General features: G+C 43.1%; 1 protein-coding gene across 3 annotated transcripts in view; it reads left to right on the top strand.

Moving 5' to 3' along the window:
• Positions 1 to 15,659, top strand: part of GRID1 (glutamate ionotropic receptor delta type subunit 1) — an 876,503-nt gene extending 860,844 nt beyond the window's left edge. For 2 of the 3 annotated variants that reach the window (XM_038744273.1, XM_038744274.1), the window contains one exon: positions 12,789 to 15,659. In XM_038744273.1, coding sequence (XP_038600201.1) covers positions 12,789 to 13,217 — 429 coding nt within the window. In that variant the 3' untranslated portion in view covers positions 13,218 to 15,659. The remainder of the gene's footprint in view (positions 1 to 12,788) is intronic. The other variant, XM_038744276.1, reaches the window with a different exon arrangement.
• Positions 15,660 to 16,606: the final 947 nt, after the last annotated feature.

Genomic DNA, 16,606 nt, shown 5'->3' with positions numbered 1-16,606 from the left:
AGAGCACTGTAGGATATAGTACACTATAGATAGTATAATGACAAACAGGCACATTCCCTGCCCACAGTGAGGTTAAAATCTAGATGAGCTTACAGTCTAGAATGAAAAGAGCATGGGTTTGGGAGTCAGATGACCTGATTCCTAATTCCGGTTCTGCCATTTGCCTGCTGTGTGACCTTGGGCAAGTCACCTAACTTCTCTGTGCCTTAGTTCCCAAATCTGCAAAATGGGGATTCAATACAAGTTCTCCCTCCTACTTAGACTGTGAGCCCCACGGTGGACCTGATCATCTTTTATCTACCCCGGCTCTTAGTACAAAATGCTTGGCGCGCAGTAAGCCCTAGATGAAAATCGCAATTATAATATGTTTTGGGTAGCCCTCTGATAATTGCACAGAGCTGTAAGCAGTCCTCCCCGCAACACTCGTCAACAAGTACTAGACTCATTCACAGAGCAGTCTAGGTGAAAGCTGGGGTCCATTTACATTAACTTAAATGCTTATCAAGCTAGCCTCTCATAATTTTGGAAGCAAGAAGACTGTTGCTCAAACAGATGTTAGTTCCAAGTGAGAAGCAGCGGTCACTACACCCTAGCTGTAAGAGGATTGAAATCCCATTAATCGCCACCTCACGAGGGATAGTTGAGCGTGGTAGTCACCTCCGGCAATTCATCACAGACCTGTTGAAGGAGGAATATAGAAGTGCAGAAAGCCTGGGTTTGTTTTGCCTGACAAAAATTGCAAAAACTCAGTGATCATCAGCATTGTTTTTGTTTGTTTTCTAATCATCGATTCAGCTGAAGTACTAGGGCTTCATGATTGCTTTTCCTGAAAGTCCAGGCCAACCAGACTCCAAACTACCTTTGCCTAGAGCAATGGAGATGTCCTAGGAAGCCATAGTTATTTCAAAAACCCTCTATGAGAGAACAATCACTGAAATGCTCTGTGTGGAAATAAAGAAATTCATAGCAATCTCAGCTCTCTGAAGACCTAGGGATCTGGGGAAATAGTCACTGCCTGATTCAGACGTAAGGCTGGGAGAGGGGGAAGCCTGGGAGCTGACTGGCTCAGAGTGTCTGAGAATGGGGCCCTTTTGGCTGTCAGAGACACCCAGCCTACATTTTGCCCTGTTGTGAATGCTGGACAGCTGGAGGGGTTATTCCAAGAAAGCTCAGAACTGCTCTTTCCTCAGAGTATAGTCCTGAATCAAACATCTGCTGACCCCACATGGTCCACATTATGCAGAGGCCCAGGCTCTCTACACGGGAGTGTTTCACCAGACTCTGTGTAGCTGCACTGGTGACTAACCTAAATAGGTTCACTGTAGAGGTGCTCTGTTCTTTTGGTGGTGGCCTTCCTTTCCCAGGGTTGGTTTTCAGTGGTTTTTACACTTCCTAAAAATCATTTTCAATAGAAGCATCCATTTGGGAGCAAACTCTCCTTGCGACAACTCAAATGCACTCCCCATTCAGATGAGAAGCAGCATGGCTTAGAGGAAAGAGCCCGGACTTGGGAATCAGAGGTCATGGATTCTAATCCCAGCTCCCCTGCTTATCAGCTGTGTGACTTTGGGCAAGTCACTTAACTTCTCTGTGCCTCAGTTACCTCATCTGTAAAATGGGGATTAAGACTATGAGACCCACATGGGACAACCTGATTGCCTTGTATCTCCCCCAGCGCATTGAACACTGCTTGGCACATAGTGCTTAACAAATACCATTATTATTATTATTATTATTACTATTTTTATTATTATTATTATTATCTGTGTATTTTGAGCCACAAAGCACTAAACTCATTTTTGATTCCCATTCAGGAACTCTGACTTCTGCTCAATTCCCAAATTGGTAGAGCCCATTTTGGGTTTTCAAGCCCTTAACTTATGGCTCTGCTGCTCCCTGGGTCAATTCCCCCAAGCCCTGACCCCTACATGTCGAGTTGGTATGAAAGCCTGAGGAGGAAAGCTGTAGGGTCATTCATTCATTCAGTCAGTCATATTTATTGAGCACTTACTGTGTGCAGAGCACTATACTAAGCACTTGGAAACTGCAATTCAGCAACAGAGATAACCCCTGCCCATAACGGGGTCACAGTGTAGAAGCGGGGAGACAGACATCAAAATAAGTAAACAGGCATCAGTAGCATGATTATAAATGAGTAGAGTTGTAGATATATATACATCATTAATAAAAATAAATAGAATTATAATTATAAATATGTACATATATACACAAGTGTTGTGGGGCGGGGAGGGGGTGGAGTATAGGGAGCAGGTCAGGGGATGGGGAGGGGAGGGGGAGCAGAGGAAAAGGGGGGCTTAGTTTGGGAAGGCCTCCTTGAGGAGGTAAGCTTTCATTAGGGCTTTAAAGGGGGGAGGTGTGATTGTTAGGCAGATTTGAGGAGGGAGGGCATTCCAGGACAGGGATAGGGCATGGGACAGGGGTCGATGATCGAACAGGCAAGAACGAGGCACAGTGAGAAGGCTAACACCAGAGGAATGGAGTATGTGGTCTGGGATGTAGGAGGAGGGAAGGGAGGTGAGGTGTCAGGGGACAAGGTGATGGAGAGCTTTGAAGCCAATAATGAGGAGATTTTGCTTGATACGGAAGTTGATAAGCAACTGCTGGAGATTTTTGAGGAGGGAGATGACATTCATTCAGTCAATCGTATTTATTGAGCGCTTACTGTGTGCAGAGCACTGTACTAAGTGGTAGGGAAGTACAAGTGATGCCCTGAATGTTTCTGTAGAAGGATAATCCAGGGAGCAGAGTGAGGTATAGACTGTGGTGGAGAGAGACAGGAGGTTGGTAGATCAACAAAGGGTGCTGATGCAGTAATCCAGCAGCCTCTCATGGGAGCTGTCAGTGAAGGGTCCCCCCACTTACTGAGAAGTCACACACACACACACACACACTCTCTCTCTCTCTCTCTCTCTCTCTCTCTCTCTCTCTCTCTCTCTCTCTCTCTCTCTCTCTCTTTCTCTCCAATTACTCAGACTGCACCACTCCATCATGACATCTTTCGGGGTGACCCTGCTGAATTGCAGGAAACAGCTCTCAGAAAATCCCTGTACCACCAACTAAACAACCCATCAGGCCCTCATGACCACCAGAAGGATTTCCCCCAGGTTTTTCTTAATAATAGTAATAATGATAATAATGTTGATGGTATTTGTTAAGTGCTTACTATGTGCCAAGCACTGTTCTAAGTGCTGGGGTAGATACAAGGTAATCAGGTTGTCCCACGTGGGGATCGCGATCTTAATCCCCATTTTACAGATGAGGTAACTGAGGCACAGAGAAGTTAAGTGTCTTGCCCAAAGCCACAAGGCTGACAAGTGGTGGAGCTGCGATTAGAACCCACGACCTCTGAGTCCCAGGCCCAGGTTCTTTCCGCTAAGCCATGCTGCTTCTCTTGACCTGTTGATGGTTTCCCTATAAAGCCTTGAAAAGATAAAAATCTTGCCTAGAGTACTGGGTTATGTTCTCAGTGTTACTATCAAGAGCAGCATTTTGGAGGTGTAGTCTTTTCTGCCTATGATTTTACGCTGACACCAGGAATGTGAGTTTTCACATATGTTCTATCCCTTTATATCTACTTGGATTTTCATCTGTCATTTTTCCTGGAGAAATACATGATTATGTAGATTTATAGCACTCCAACTTAGGTTTATTCTTCAAGCTCAGTGACAATGTTCTTTGATATGCTAAAGATCTGAGGGTTTGGGGGAAGCCATGCATTTTTCTTATGATAAAATATTCCTAAAAGAAGACAAAAGAGGAAGTGTTTGGAGCAGGGTAGAGTAGAAGCAGTTAGAATCGTCATGGGCTCATGGTCCTGATTCTTTTTGTTGTCCCTTAGTCTCTTGCCTATTTTTTTCTAAATAAGGCCAGTGAGGAGGCTGAACTTGAGAGCTGTGGGGAGACACTGCTTCTCCATTCTCAAAAGCCCCGTTCTCAAAACATCATCATTTTTCAGCTCAGTAATATTCCTCTCTTTGTCCTCCTGGTACCTTCTCTGAACCTGAATACCCTCTCCCATGTGATTATGTTTTACTATATATGGTATTTGTTAAGCACTTACTATGTGCTAGGCACTCTTTGAAGCAGTAGGGTAGGTACCAGTTAATTAGGTTGGACACAGTCCATGTCCCACATGGAGCTCACAGTCTTAATCCCCATTTTACAGATGAGGTAACTGAGGCACAGAGAAGTGAAGTGATTTGCCCAAGGTCACGCAGCAGACAAGTGGAGGGGTCAGGATTAGAATTCGGGTCTAGAATCCAGTCGCCAGTTGCCAGTTCCCTTTCCTTCCCCCCGGCAAACTCCCCTGGCTAAACTCTCTTTTCTACAATAACAATAATAGTTGTGGTATTTGTTAAGCACTTACTACTGTGAGCCAAGAACTATACTAAGCACTGGGATAGATGCAAGATCATCAGGTCGGATACAGTCCATGCCCCACATGGGGCTCATGGTCTAAGTAGTAGGAAGAATGAGTATGTGATCCACATTTTACAGATGAGGAAACTGAGGAACAGAGACGATAAAGTGGCTTGCCCACAGTCACACAACAGGCAAGTGCCCAAGCCAAGATTACCACCCAGGTCCTCTGAATCCCAGGCCTGTGCTTTTTCTACTAGGTCACACTGCTTTCCACATTTCCTTTCTGTATTTGGTCTTGTCCAAAGGCCTTGCCTTGGGCCTAGGAAAACAATTCCACATTTTCCCACCTGTTGGAACATACTTTGAGACAGCTTTTGTTCTTGCCCTTGAGACCACTGCATTTCTAACAGCACTTTGACTCAAATAGACATTTCTGTTTCAGACCCCTTGAATAGTCCATGCACAAGTGTTTTTTCACTGTCTTTACCACATCTCTAGTGTGCTGGCAGTGAAGATGACAGAGAATAGGGCTTATTATTCACCTTTTCAAGAGGCAGCAACTAGGTCATGGAGAGGCAAAACAATACATCAGTAAGTCAATGGGGAAACCAGGACTGAAATTCACATCTTCTGACCCCCATCCCTCTCCCTAGGCTGCATGTCACGTACAAATCTCTTTGGTTCTCTGGAAGAAGAAGTCCCTGTTCTCCTGGCTAAAAAGCAAGTGCATAAAGCATAAGGAAACTCCACGTTTCTGCCCAAAGCAGCTCGCTCAACTGCTTTGCCATTTGGTGATCCCAGGCTTTCTTCAGTGGGCGGCTGAGGTCACTCACTGATGGAAATCATATCTTGAATCATAGCTAGTGAATCATAGCTAATGAATCATAGCATGTCAAGAGCTAGTGAACCTCACTAGCAACTTGGCATTCCTCTTCGGTCCCTTCTGCTCCTTTGGTGGGAGTCTATTTAAGTGAAGCAGTTGCTACCTAAGAGAAAGCACTTAGCCAGGTCTCACTTCAAGCACGTTATTCCAATTCCAACTGGCAGGGAGAAACCAGTTCTGGAAGGGCCCCAGACCTGACCATAAAATTCTGCCTCTGTCTATCTCTGTCTGTCTCTCGCTATCCCAGTCTCTTTCCCCTGCCCCTCCACCCAACTCCTGGACAAGAAAAGCTGCTTTGGGGAGTGTCAAATTTTTCTTCCTTTCCAACTCGAATCAGAGGCCATGGTGGACCTCAACCAATGTCAGCCCTAATGAGTTCCACTTGTAACAGCTGTTGTAGTGATGAGGGCTTAGTTAATTACCATTTTAAAATACACTGTATTGTTTCCACTTAACTGAACAGCAGCTCGATTCTGGAGCAGTGACTATTTATCAGGGTTTGCGTATGTCAGTGCCAAAGTAGGCTTTCTGCTGTGCATCTGGAGTCATATTTAATAACCAACAGGAGCTGTCAGGCCCAAATCAGGCCAAATTCGCTGTACACGCAATCAGCGGATTTTATCTATGTTAAGTGATGTCTGAGTAGGTCACTTGCTCATAGTAAATTAATGGTGGAAGTAGCAAGACTCAAGCCTCTCTCCACATCTGCCTCCATATCATTACCTGGCCGATCGCTGAATCTACAGGATGATTAGGAGGCGAACCGAAGTAATTCATATTAAGAAGGCTATTACTGGGATTTGCATAATGTAATAGAATGCACTGCTTTTACTAAAATATAGCTAATCATGCAAATCACTCCCTCGTCCTTTCTTGGTCAGCCAATTATTCCTGGCTCCCCTAACATTAGTTACAAGTGATGAAAAGGAAGGAGAAGAAGAATTGAAATGCTGTGGGATTTCTGAATTGTTCTTCCTGTGATCTTCTTTTGATCCCCTGTTCATCGCCAGAATCCTAGACTTATACGTGGTGTGTGTTCTTTCATACTCATAGCTGAGTGGGCCGTTCACATTTCAGAATGGAAGAAGTATTAGCCTTGCTACTGCCTCAGGATTTTCTGATTCTAATCCTTGCTCCCATGATTTAAAAAATCCTATAGTTCAAGTCTTCAAGCTTAGATGGTCTTTTTTGTTTCTTTGATTTTTATTTCCATGGGCCTCTACTCCTCCCTTAACTAAAAATGGAATTTAACAAGATCCACTGAAAAGGGTCCTGTTAAATAGTTGTGAGATCCTCAGCTTCTTCAGAACAGTGAAAGTATACTATGAATTTAACAACAGTGCTCCCCTTAATATATTTCATAAAAGGGATTTGGGATTCAGGGATTAGTGACAGTGGTTGAATTGACAAAAGTTGACTGTTTGATCTATTTCCCTCCTTCCACTAAATTTTCAGTCCAGACAAGTCTCAGGAAGACTTCACTTTTTACTCTTCAATTCTGGAGAAGACTAAACCAAAAGTATGCTGTTGGGCTTTGAAGAAGATGTCAAAGCAAGGAGCAGTGTGGCCTAGTAGAAAGAGCACTGGCTTGGGAGTCCAAAGACGTGGGTGTTAACTCTGACCCTACCACTTTCCTGCTTGGTGACCTTGGTCAAGACACTTAGTTTCTCTGGAACTCAGTTCCCTCTTCTGTAAAATGGGGATTCAGTACTTGTTCATTCATTCATTCATTCAGTAGTATTTATTAAGCACTTACTATGTGCAGAGCACTGTACTAAGCACTTGGGAAAGTTTAATAAAACAATAAACAGTGACAATCCCTGCCAACAAAGAGCTCACAGTCTAGGGGTGGGGAGACAGACATCAGTACCAATAAATAAAATTACAAATATATACATTAGTGGTGTGGGGCTGGGAAGGTGGGAGAGAGAGCAAAAGGAGCAAGTCAGAGTGACGCAGATGGGAGTGGGAGGTGCAGAAAAGTGGGGCTTAGTCAGGGAAGACCTCTTGAAGGAGATGTGCCTTCAATAATAATAATAATGTTTGTATTTATTAAGCACTTACTATGTGCCAAGCACTGTTCTAGATGTTGGGTTAGATACAAGGTTATTAGGTTATCCCACTTGGGGCTCACAGTCTTGATCCACATTTTACAGATGAGGTAACTGAAGCACAGAGAAATTATGTGACTTGCCCAAAGTCACACAGCTGACAAGTGGCAGAGCTGGGATTAGAACCCATGACTTCTGACTCCCAAGCCCACGTTCTTTTCAAGCCACGCTGTTTCTTGAGATAACCTTCAATAAGGCTTAGAAGGTGGGGAGAGTAATTGTCTGTTGGATTTGAGGAGGGAGGGTGTTTCAGGCCAGAGGTTGGTGGTGAGACAGGTAAGATTGAGGCATGGTGAGAGAATTAGCACTAGAGATGTGAAGTATCTTCTGGGTTGTAGAAGGAGAGAAGTGAAGTGAGGTAGGAGGAGACAAGGTGATGGTGTACTTTAAATAATAATAATAATAATGGCATTTATTAAGCGCTTACTATGTGCAAAGCACTGTTTAAAGCTAGTGGTGAGGAGTTTTTGTTTGATACGGAGGTGGATAGGCAACCACTGGAGAATTTTGAGGAGGGAAATGACATGTCCTGAACATTTTTATAGAAAGATTATCTGGGCAGCAGAGTGACGTATGGACTGGAGTGGGGAGAGACAGGAGGTTGGGAGGTCACCAAGGAGGCTGATGTAGTAATCTAGGTGGGATAGGATGAGTGATTTTCTCCCTCCTACATACAGTGTGAGCCTAAGTAGGATCTGATGATCTTGTATATACACCCCAGTGTTTAATACATTGCTTGGGACATAGTAAGTGCTAAAAAAATGCCACAATTATAATTAAGGTGAAGTAGAGAGTTGAGCAATTCCTCAGGGAATTTGATCAGTATATAAAGTCAATCTGCACAATTCATCAATAATTAATCCGTGGTAAAGTTCTGGGGGACTGAGCTAGTGGAATATTTGCTCTCCTTGGTCTTCCAGCGAGCCAGTCTGACCCTAACTCCACATGATGGTAAATCTCTGTATGAAAAATTTGTCTTTTTGAGATTGAATACAGGCATCCCGGTTTCATGCTAAATACTAATAATGATAATGTGTTATTTGTTAAGCACTTATTCTGTACCAACCATTCTACTAAACTCTGGGGTTGGTCAATATAGTCAGCTCTCACATTGGAGCTCACAGTCTAAGTAGGAGAGATAACAGGTATTAAATCCCTATTTTGCAGATGAGGGAACCGAGGTAAATGGAAGATAAGTGACTTGCCCAAGTTCACACAGCAGGTGTGTGGCAGAACTGGGATTAGAACCCAGGTCCTCAGACTCCAAGGCCCGTACTCTTTCCATTAGGCTGTGCCGCTTTCCACACTGCTGGGTATGCATCAAAAAGATCCACTTTACACTGCCTGTTCTTATTAAGTAAACCAACTTCACCTAGTAAAAGGGGAGCTAGGTTTCAAGTGAAAATGAGTATCTCATTGATCTTTCAGAATCTTCAAGCAGAATATAAACATTGACAAGGCTATTTACCTTAAAGTTCAGGAAAAGAAACTATGCTTCACATCCTCCTATCACATCAGTCACCCCCACATAACTATGCATCACCAGAGATAACTGTTGATAGATTTAGGGAGGTACAATCTTCCTTCTCTACAGGAGGCATGGATCATCGGCAATGCCACCTTTGAGTCAAAGTAATAGCCAATCAGGCTCATATTTGGAGACAGTGTGAAATTACCCAAATGTTCAGATACATGGATATGCCTAAATTTTTCTTTTTTCCCTTTTTCCCACTTGTGACCTACATCGAGATTACAGGACTGCCACAGAAAACTTCATGGCAATCTCCACTGCCACCCTTTGCATCTCTGAAGCCTGTTGTAATAGCTGTAAACTGTGGACAGCAGCAAGTTGATGGGGCAATGACCTCTCTTTAAAGACTAATAATGACTGCGGTTTTTGATTTGCTCTTACTATGGGCCAAATACTGTGCTAAGTGCTGGGATAGATACACTACAATCAAATCAGATACGTCCCTGTCCCACAAGGGGCTCACAGTCTAACGGGGAGGGAGAATAGATCTATTTAATCCTCATTTTACAGATGGGGGAACTGAAGCGCAGGGAAGTTGTGACTTTTCCAAAATCACATAGTAGTCAATGGGGGAGCTGGGATTAGAATTTACTTTAAAGAAAAAAACTTGATCTTTTGAGTACAGTCCCTCCATGTTGCTGCAGCATTCTTCCAAAACAAATCCTTCCCTTGGGCCAAATGCCTATTTTCGGTGAGGATGGGCATACTAGCGTGAATATGTAATAGAGAACACTGTACTAATGTCCTTCAGAGCACTACGCCAAACCATTCTAATACTGGATCTATGAAGGCAAAGTGAGGTAGGGAGAAGAAGAGAAGCAGTGTGGCTTAGTGGAAAGAGCAGTCACTTTGGAGTCAGAGGTCATGGGTTCTAATCCTGACTCTGCCACTTGTCAGCTGTGTGACCTTGGGCAAGTCACTTAACTTCTCTGTGTGCCTCAGTTAACTCATCTGTAAAATGCGGATGAAGACTGTGAGCCCCACGTGGGACAACCTGATTACCTTGTATCTACCCTAGTGCTTAGAACAGTGCTTGGCGCATAGTAAGCACTTAACAAATACTAACATCATTATTATTATTAACAAATATCTGCACAATTTGGTTAATAAAGATAACTCACCTGATTAATATAACTATCTCCTTCCCTTTGCTCATGCAGAACCCTACTTAAAAAACATAGCCATCTGAGCACAACCCTCAAGAATCTGGAAAAGTGGAGACCACTAAGAACACCACACTATTAGTCCTACGTCTGCAAATTTTTCCATCTTGTTTCAAGACAGATATTTTTTTCAATTTCTTTCTTGTAAGCTTTGGAATCCTAAGTCCTTCTAACTGATAAAGTCAGGCCCAACACTATGTGGGCTGAAAAATCAATATATCTGACACTGGCCAATATCATTTTAAAGTCTGAAATAATGTACTGAGTATCTGCTCCACGTACCCATATGTACCTTCAGTACAAAATTGATTGTCCCCATAGTAATGCTGGGATATTGCATCTCCCTTGCACATCTCTGGATATAGAACTGGTAATTCTTTATAAAGACCATTAGTATGGTTAGAATATTGTTTTCTCACAGCCTAAGCTTTCTTATATTTACCTGCGAGAACATATTACAGAATGGGATTTAGAGATTCGGTCAAATAAAACAGTTCTCTTTTTCCCTTGGATCAAAGAAGGGGCTCTTAATATCTCATGAAACAAGTGTCTTCCCATTTTCTGGATATGTATGGGAAAATCATTCAAAAAGGGGGCCCAACCAGAGGCTGGGGAGAAGGACACCGGGAGATGACCTTGCCTTCTGCCAGTGTTGGAGTGCCTGAACTCCAAACAAGCTTATGATGGTGAGAAAGTGACTCAGGACCCAATTATGTCAGGAGTCTTTTCAAAGGGGCTTATGGATGCTGGGGTGTATTCCTACATGCTGTACTAAAATACAGCATGTATAATATTAAAATAGAGAAGCAGCATGACATAGTAGATAGAGCATGGGCCTGGGCATCAGAAGGTCATGGGTTCTAATCTTGGACCTGCCATTTGTCTGCTGTGTGATGCTGAGCAAGTCACTTAACTTCTCTGTGCCTCATTTACCTCATCTGTAAAATGGGGATTGAGACTGTGAGCCCTAGGGGGAACAAGGAGTGTGCCCAAGGCAATATGCTTGTATCCAGCCCAGTGCTTAGTACAGTGCCTGGCACATAGTAAGCACTTAACAAATATCATTATTATTATTAGTATTGTCTTACATATTCTCCTTGTTTAGCACCTACAAACTCAGTTCCACGTTTCCAGTACTTTTCTCCCTTCTTGATCTCCATCTTCTATGATCGGTTTGGAGGGGTGGGGTTGAGAGTAGAGGGAGGGTTTTGATTTAGCTTGAATAATTGAGAAAGCTCTCTGCCTATGGCATTCCTGGAAGGCATACATGGAAACTTGGGTCTGATATGAAACCTGGAATTAATTCCCAGAGTATGGCTGGCAGTAGTAATGCCTTTCTAACTGGAAAGAAAACAATATTCAATTGGTCATATTTACTTACGGTGTGAAGAGTACTGTAGTAAATGCTTGGGAAAGTACAGTATAACAGAGTTGATAGACATGTTCCTTGCCCACAGGAGCTTACAGACAGTCTAGAGGGAAAGACAAAACATGAAAATAAATTATGAATATGTGTGTAAGTGCTGTAGGGCTTAGTGTGTTGTGATAAAGGGAATAAATCCAAGTGCATGCATGACATAGAAGGGAGAGGGAGTAGGAGAAATGAGGGCTTAGTTGGGGAAGGCTGCCAAAGGCAGCTGAAGAGGAGGATTGGGATGGAGTAGAGGCTGTTGGCTGTGGCAAGATGATCATCGGTGACCTTTGAGAGGACAGTTTCCAAGGAGTGAGGGGGTGGAGGGGTTTGAGTTCATTCTCTTAATGTTTCCAAAGGCTCTTTTTGTCTGAGTGGGTGATCATACATGGGAATAGCCATCATAGAATTTCAAGAGATGTTTGGCCCTTTGACAGAAGTGCCTTTCTTGGTCAGGAGCTCTTTCCCGGATGTTGTAGGGATGGAAGAGAGGCTCTCTTGCAGTTGCCTGATCCGATAGCTCTCGTGATGTGGCAATCACCTTCTCACTACTAGCTTGGCTGGGGCATCATCAAGATTCTGACCCCAAAGGAATTCAGTGATTGTGACATAATGCATGGTTCAGTTATTAAAGAGGGGGTTTATTCCATTTATTGATTATCATTCCCTTCTCTTCCCATTTCTATCTGTCTTTCCTCCTATTCTTCTCCACCCCCTCCTCTTTCTTCCCTTCTCTTCTCCCCTTCCTTCCCCTTTCCTCCGATAACTTGCTCCTTTCCCTATTTCCTCAGTCTCCTCTTTCTTCTTCCCCATCTCCCCTTCTCTCTCTTCCCTATTTCACTCTCCCATCTCTCAACACCCCTCTGATGGAATGCCTAATAAAAGGGGGAGAAACACAAACCTCAGAATAGTTTGTTTCTTATTTAGAAGTTCTAGGAAATAGTTGTGGGGGGAGGGGCTGAAACCAGCGATTAAAATTATGTTTTTCAATTAAATGCAGATTTCAATTTTCCTTGTCACCTCTGTCCACCATGTGCATGGATATTTGAGAGTTAGCTGTAATTCAAAACCGGGGAGAATGGGAAAAGAAGAGAGCTAAATGGTTTTTGATACAGAGCAGCTAGAGTATCATTACTTCAGTCACCCAGTACAATTCCATCCACCCTGTGGGAAGGTTATAAGGGGGTTGAGCGGTGGACATGGTGGAGCGGGTGGCAAGCGAATCATATCCACTCACACTGCACAAGCTGAGGACTGAGAGATGGAGCATCTTGTTGGGACTGATCATTCGCTGCTTTCTTACCAGGATAAAGAAGTCAACCTGGAGCAGGTGCACAGACGTATGAACAGCTTAATCGATGAAGACATCGCCCACAAGCAGATTTCCCCCGCGTCCATTGAGATCTCGGCTCTGGAGATCGGGGGCATGCCTTCCAGTCAGACCTTAGAGCCCGTGCGCGAATACCAGAACACTCAGCTCTCGGTCACCACGTTTTTGCCAGAACAGACAGGCCACGGACCCAGCAGGACACTCACATCTGCCTCCGGCAGTAACCTGCCGCTGCCCCTCAGCAGCTCAGCTACCATGCCCTCAATACAATGTAAACACAGGTCACCGAATGGAGGACTATTTCGTCAAAGCCCCGTAAAAACCCCCATCCCAATGTCTTTTCAGGCTGTGCCCGGGGGGGTCATTCCAGAAGTCATGGAGCCTTCCCATGGAACATCCATATGATCCTGACAAACCGATCATCCAAGCAACCAACCAGCAGAGCTTTTTAATACAATTAAAAAAAAAAAGAAAAAAAAAGAAAAAAACTCTTACCTTTTTCTTGTACATATCTGTAAATAACGGAAGAATGAAGTGGGGTAAAAGTGTATTTTGAATATTCCCAATTTTCGAAGTCAGTAAAAAAAAACAAAAACAAAAAATGTATGAATGACTTTGTAAATTTTGTTCTATATGAATAAAAAGGCAAATTCCTTGTGATCGTTCTGCAGTGCCAAAGAAGACGTGTTACTGGGACTGAGGGCAGGAAGCCTTTTTCAGAGATTTTAACCCATTCCCTTTTTGGTGGGGCGAGGGGTATCGAGTAAAAGGGGAAGTTTCCATTTTCCTTAAGCTCAGCATCTCCTCTTCCAGAGGGCTATCTGGGCCTTCTATTTCTCCCAGTCCAATCAATCGATCAATGGTTTGTATCAAGTGCTTACTGTGTGCAGAGAACTGTAGTAAACACTGGGGGAAAGTATACTACATCAGAGTTGAACCCTGCCCACAAGGAGCTTACAGTCTGGAAATGAGCAGACCTTTGCCTAGTCCAATCATTTGTTAAAAAAAAAAAAACACAAAACAAAACAATAAAAAAAACCCCAACAATCCGCAAATCAAAGCAATTGCATTCTGCTAACAAGAACGGCTACCCCATCAAAAGAACTCACTCTGGGGTGCCGAGGGATTCGATCATATGACATGCTGCTTGTCTTTGAAATGATTTAGTCATGTTCCCATCACCCATTGTTCTCACTTTTCTTTTGGATAACTCTGTTTGAACCCAGGTCATGGGAAGAGCCGGGGCAAGTCTATAAGTCACAGCTTTTGGAGTCTGCTGTATTCCTTAAAGGCACGTTTGGGTAAGAGGAGGTCCCTAATGGATAGGAATAAAAGCCTTAGTGGGAGGGGCTATGTGGCTGATGCCAGCCCCGGGTGGGCAGCCTCTGTTTTGCAGCACTCTGGGAGGGGGAGGATAAATGTTATTTCCTGCTGGAGGTCCCATCCTTAAATGATCTGGCCGAATCAGATCCACCACGAAGCGAGGCTGTGAATGGGGAATGACTTTTGCTTTCACTTTTCTCTCATTTCATGGCTTTTTAGAGAGTAGGTTCCTCCCCTGTGTGGTTTTTTTTAATTCTTTTTTATCATTGCAGGGGTGATCTAATTGAGAATGGCCCCAGTGCACTTCAAAAGAAATATACCATTTCCCCAAAGCAACCCTTCCGGATTCCCCAGCCAGTGCCCTCAGATGACCTTAATTGTAATTGATTTGGGATCAAAGACAATCTTCCCCTCATCCTTCCCATCACTATCCCCATCACCGGGATCACCCTAGGCCATAGTATGGGCCGAGCCCTGTCCAACTGTTACCATCTGGACCTGCTCGATTCAAGTGATTTGATCCTAGGATAGAAGGCAGTGACTACAAGGACCTTTCTTCTTGCCGCTGATATCAGCACCAGGCTTTGTAACCCATTGGACTGGAAAATGGAAGTCTATCTTTCAGAAACAGCAAAGTTTCCCACTGGATGAAGGAAAAACAGAAATGGGCTGGGGCTCCCACCCCACCAGAAGTCATTAGGTGACTAGAGAGTGTAGGATTGTGTTCCTGGAGAAATAAAAAGTCCAATTGATTGCCTCTTATATTGCCTTGTATAGGTACTTGCAAGATGTATTTATGGGGTGATAACTAGCCTGGCATTGATTTCTTTTCTGCAGTCCCCAGGGAAATGATTGACCAGTAAGGGGAAGCTAAATCTAATAGTTGGCTAAAAACACCCCAGGGAAAAGGTGTTTATATTATTTATCTGTGAATGCTGATAATTGGCCAATATTAGCGTGGTCAAGGTGATTAATTTCCATTACTCAAATCAAGTTTGATTTGGGATGAAGATGATACAGTTCATGGTTACAGCACTAGGAGGGCTTCCTGCTGGAAATGCATTATAGATCTGCAGGTTGGAAGACAATTAGTCGAAGTAAAAGGAGATGAACTATTGAACCACATATTTTTTCATCTGCAAGTAAAGGGCCCTGATCCAGGGGGTTTCATTTTGCTTCATTTATTAAAAATCCACCTACCTTCTCAGCGTTTTTCCGCTCTTGAAACTGACGCTTGTTTCCTGCCCAAAAATGTTTTTCCTCATTCAAGACTTACTGAGATAGTCCCTATTGAATGGTGTTGCAAATTGGTTTTCTAACAGAGAAGATACGGGAGGGGAGAGAGAGAGACAGAGATAAAGAGAAAAGAAGAAGAAGGACAAATGTAATTCACATAGGAGTATTTGTGGAGAAAAAAAATCTCCCTTAAAATGTAATGGCCAGATTAAGGTTTTTCACCCAGTATTATTTTTCACTTGTATTCACTTAATTCATTTAACTAATTAAAATACTTCAGTGAGTACTCCCAGAAAAGAAAAACTGCAATTCTTGCCCTACCTAATTAAGACTTATTGTATGTGAATATTCCAAATGTATAGTTTGTGTACTCCTGTCTCTGGTTTTGGATTTATAAATCTGTTTGACTATCCCATGCATTTTAGGTATATTTTGTGCCTTCAGAAGCTGCTGCTAATAATAATCAGCATTTGGATTAAAGATTTGTTTAATAATAAAACCTACATATGCTCCATACACTGTTATTCACAAAAATGAAGCAGAGCTTTAAAAATGTTGATCCATTCAAGGTACAAAATGTGGAATTGCCTCAAATATGTGCTTATAAAGCAGGAAATGGAGGAGTCTGAACTGCGAGTTTCTTCAGGCTGACTGAGACATAGACTAATAGAGATCCAGAAAGCAGCCTAAGCAGAATGTTTAAGCCTATCATTCTTCTGACGAAATGCAACTTAGCAAAAAAAGTTAGTTTCTGGATGGTTCCTAAGAGGTGCTGGGCCTGATGTCACTTCTGAACTTGGTTTCAGTTTCTTGCTGGCTGCCGTATTTAAATATCTTGTGAAATTTGAAATTCTGGGTGAGCTCCGTTGAATAATTTGGACCATTTCCACATGCACAATTGTTTCCCTCCTGGTTTACTGTTGGTTCTATTGGCTATGTGGTTTATCAGGTGTCATTCTCACCCAAATGCCTAGTTTACACTCTTCTGTGGTTGCAAAGTCCTAGGGAGCAGCTTGTAGGGACTTCCCTACTTCTAGGGCTTTCTTCTTGAAGAATCTTGATTCATTTCTTGAGTGCCCCAGGAAGTGGATGTGGCCCCTTGCCCACTTTGAAATGATACTAATTTGAATTTGGGAGACTGAAACTGGAAATCTAGTCTCGGGCCTAGATTGGGCCAGAAAAATGTATCTTTCAAAGTGAAGAACTAAAGTTAGAATAATGTAATCCTTCAGTGA

Source organism: Tachyglossus aculeatus, chromosome 3, assembly GCF_015852505.1.
Source record: "Tachyglossus aculeatus isolate mTacAcu1 chromosome 3, mTacAcu1.pri, whole genome shotgun sequence".
Classification (NCBI taxonomy): Eukaryota; Metazoa; Chordata; class Mammalia; order Monotremata; family Tachyglossidae; genus Tachyglossus; species Tachyglossus aculeatus.
The sequence above is the reverse complement of the archived record's forward strand: the minus strand, read 5'-3'. Positions and strand labels throughout refer to the sequence as shown.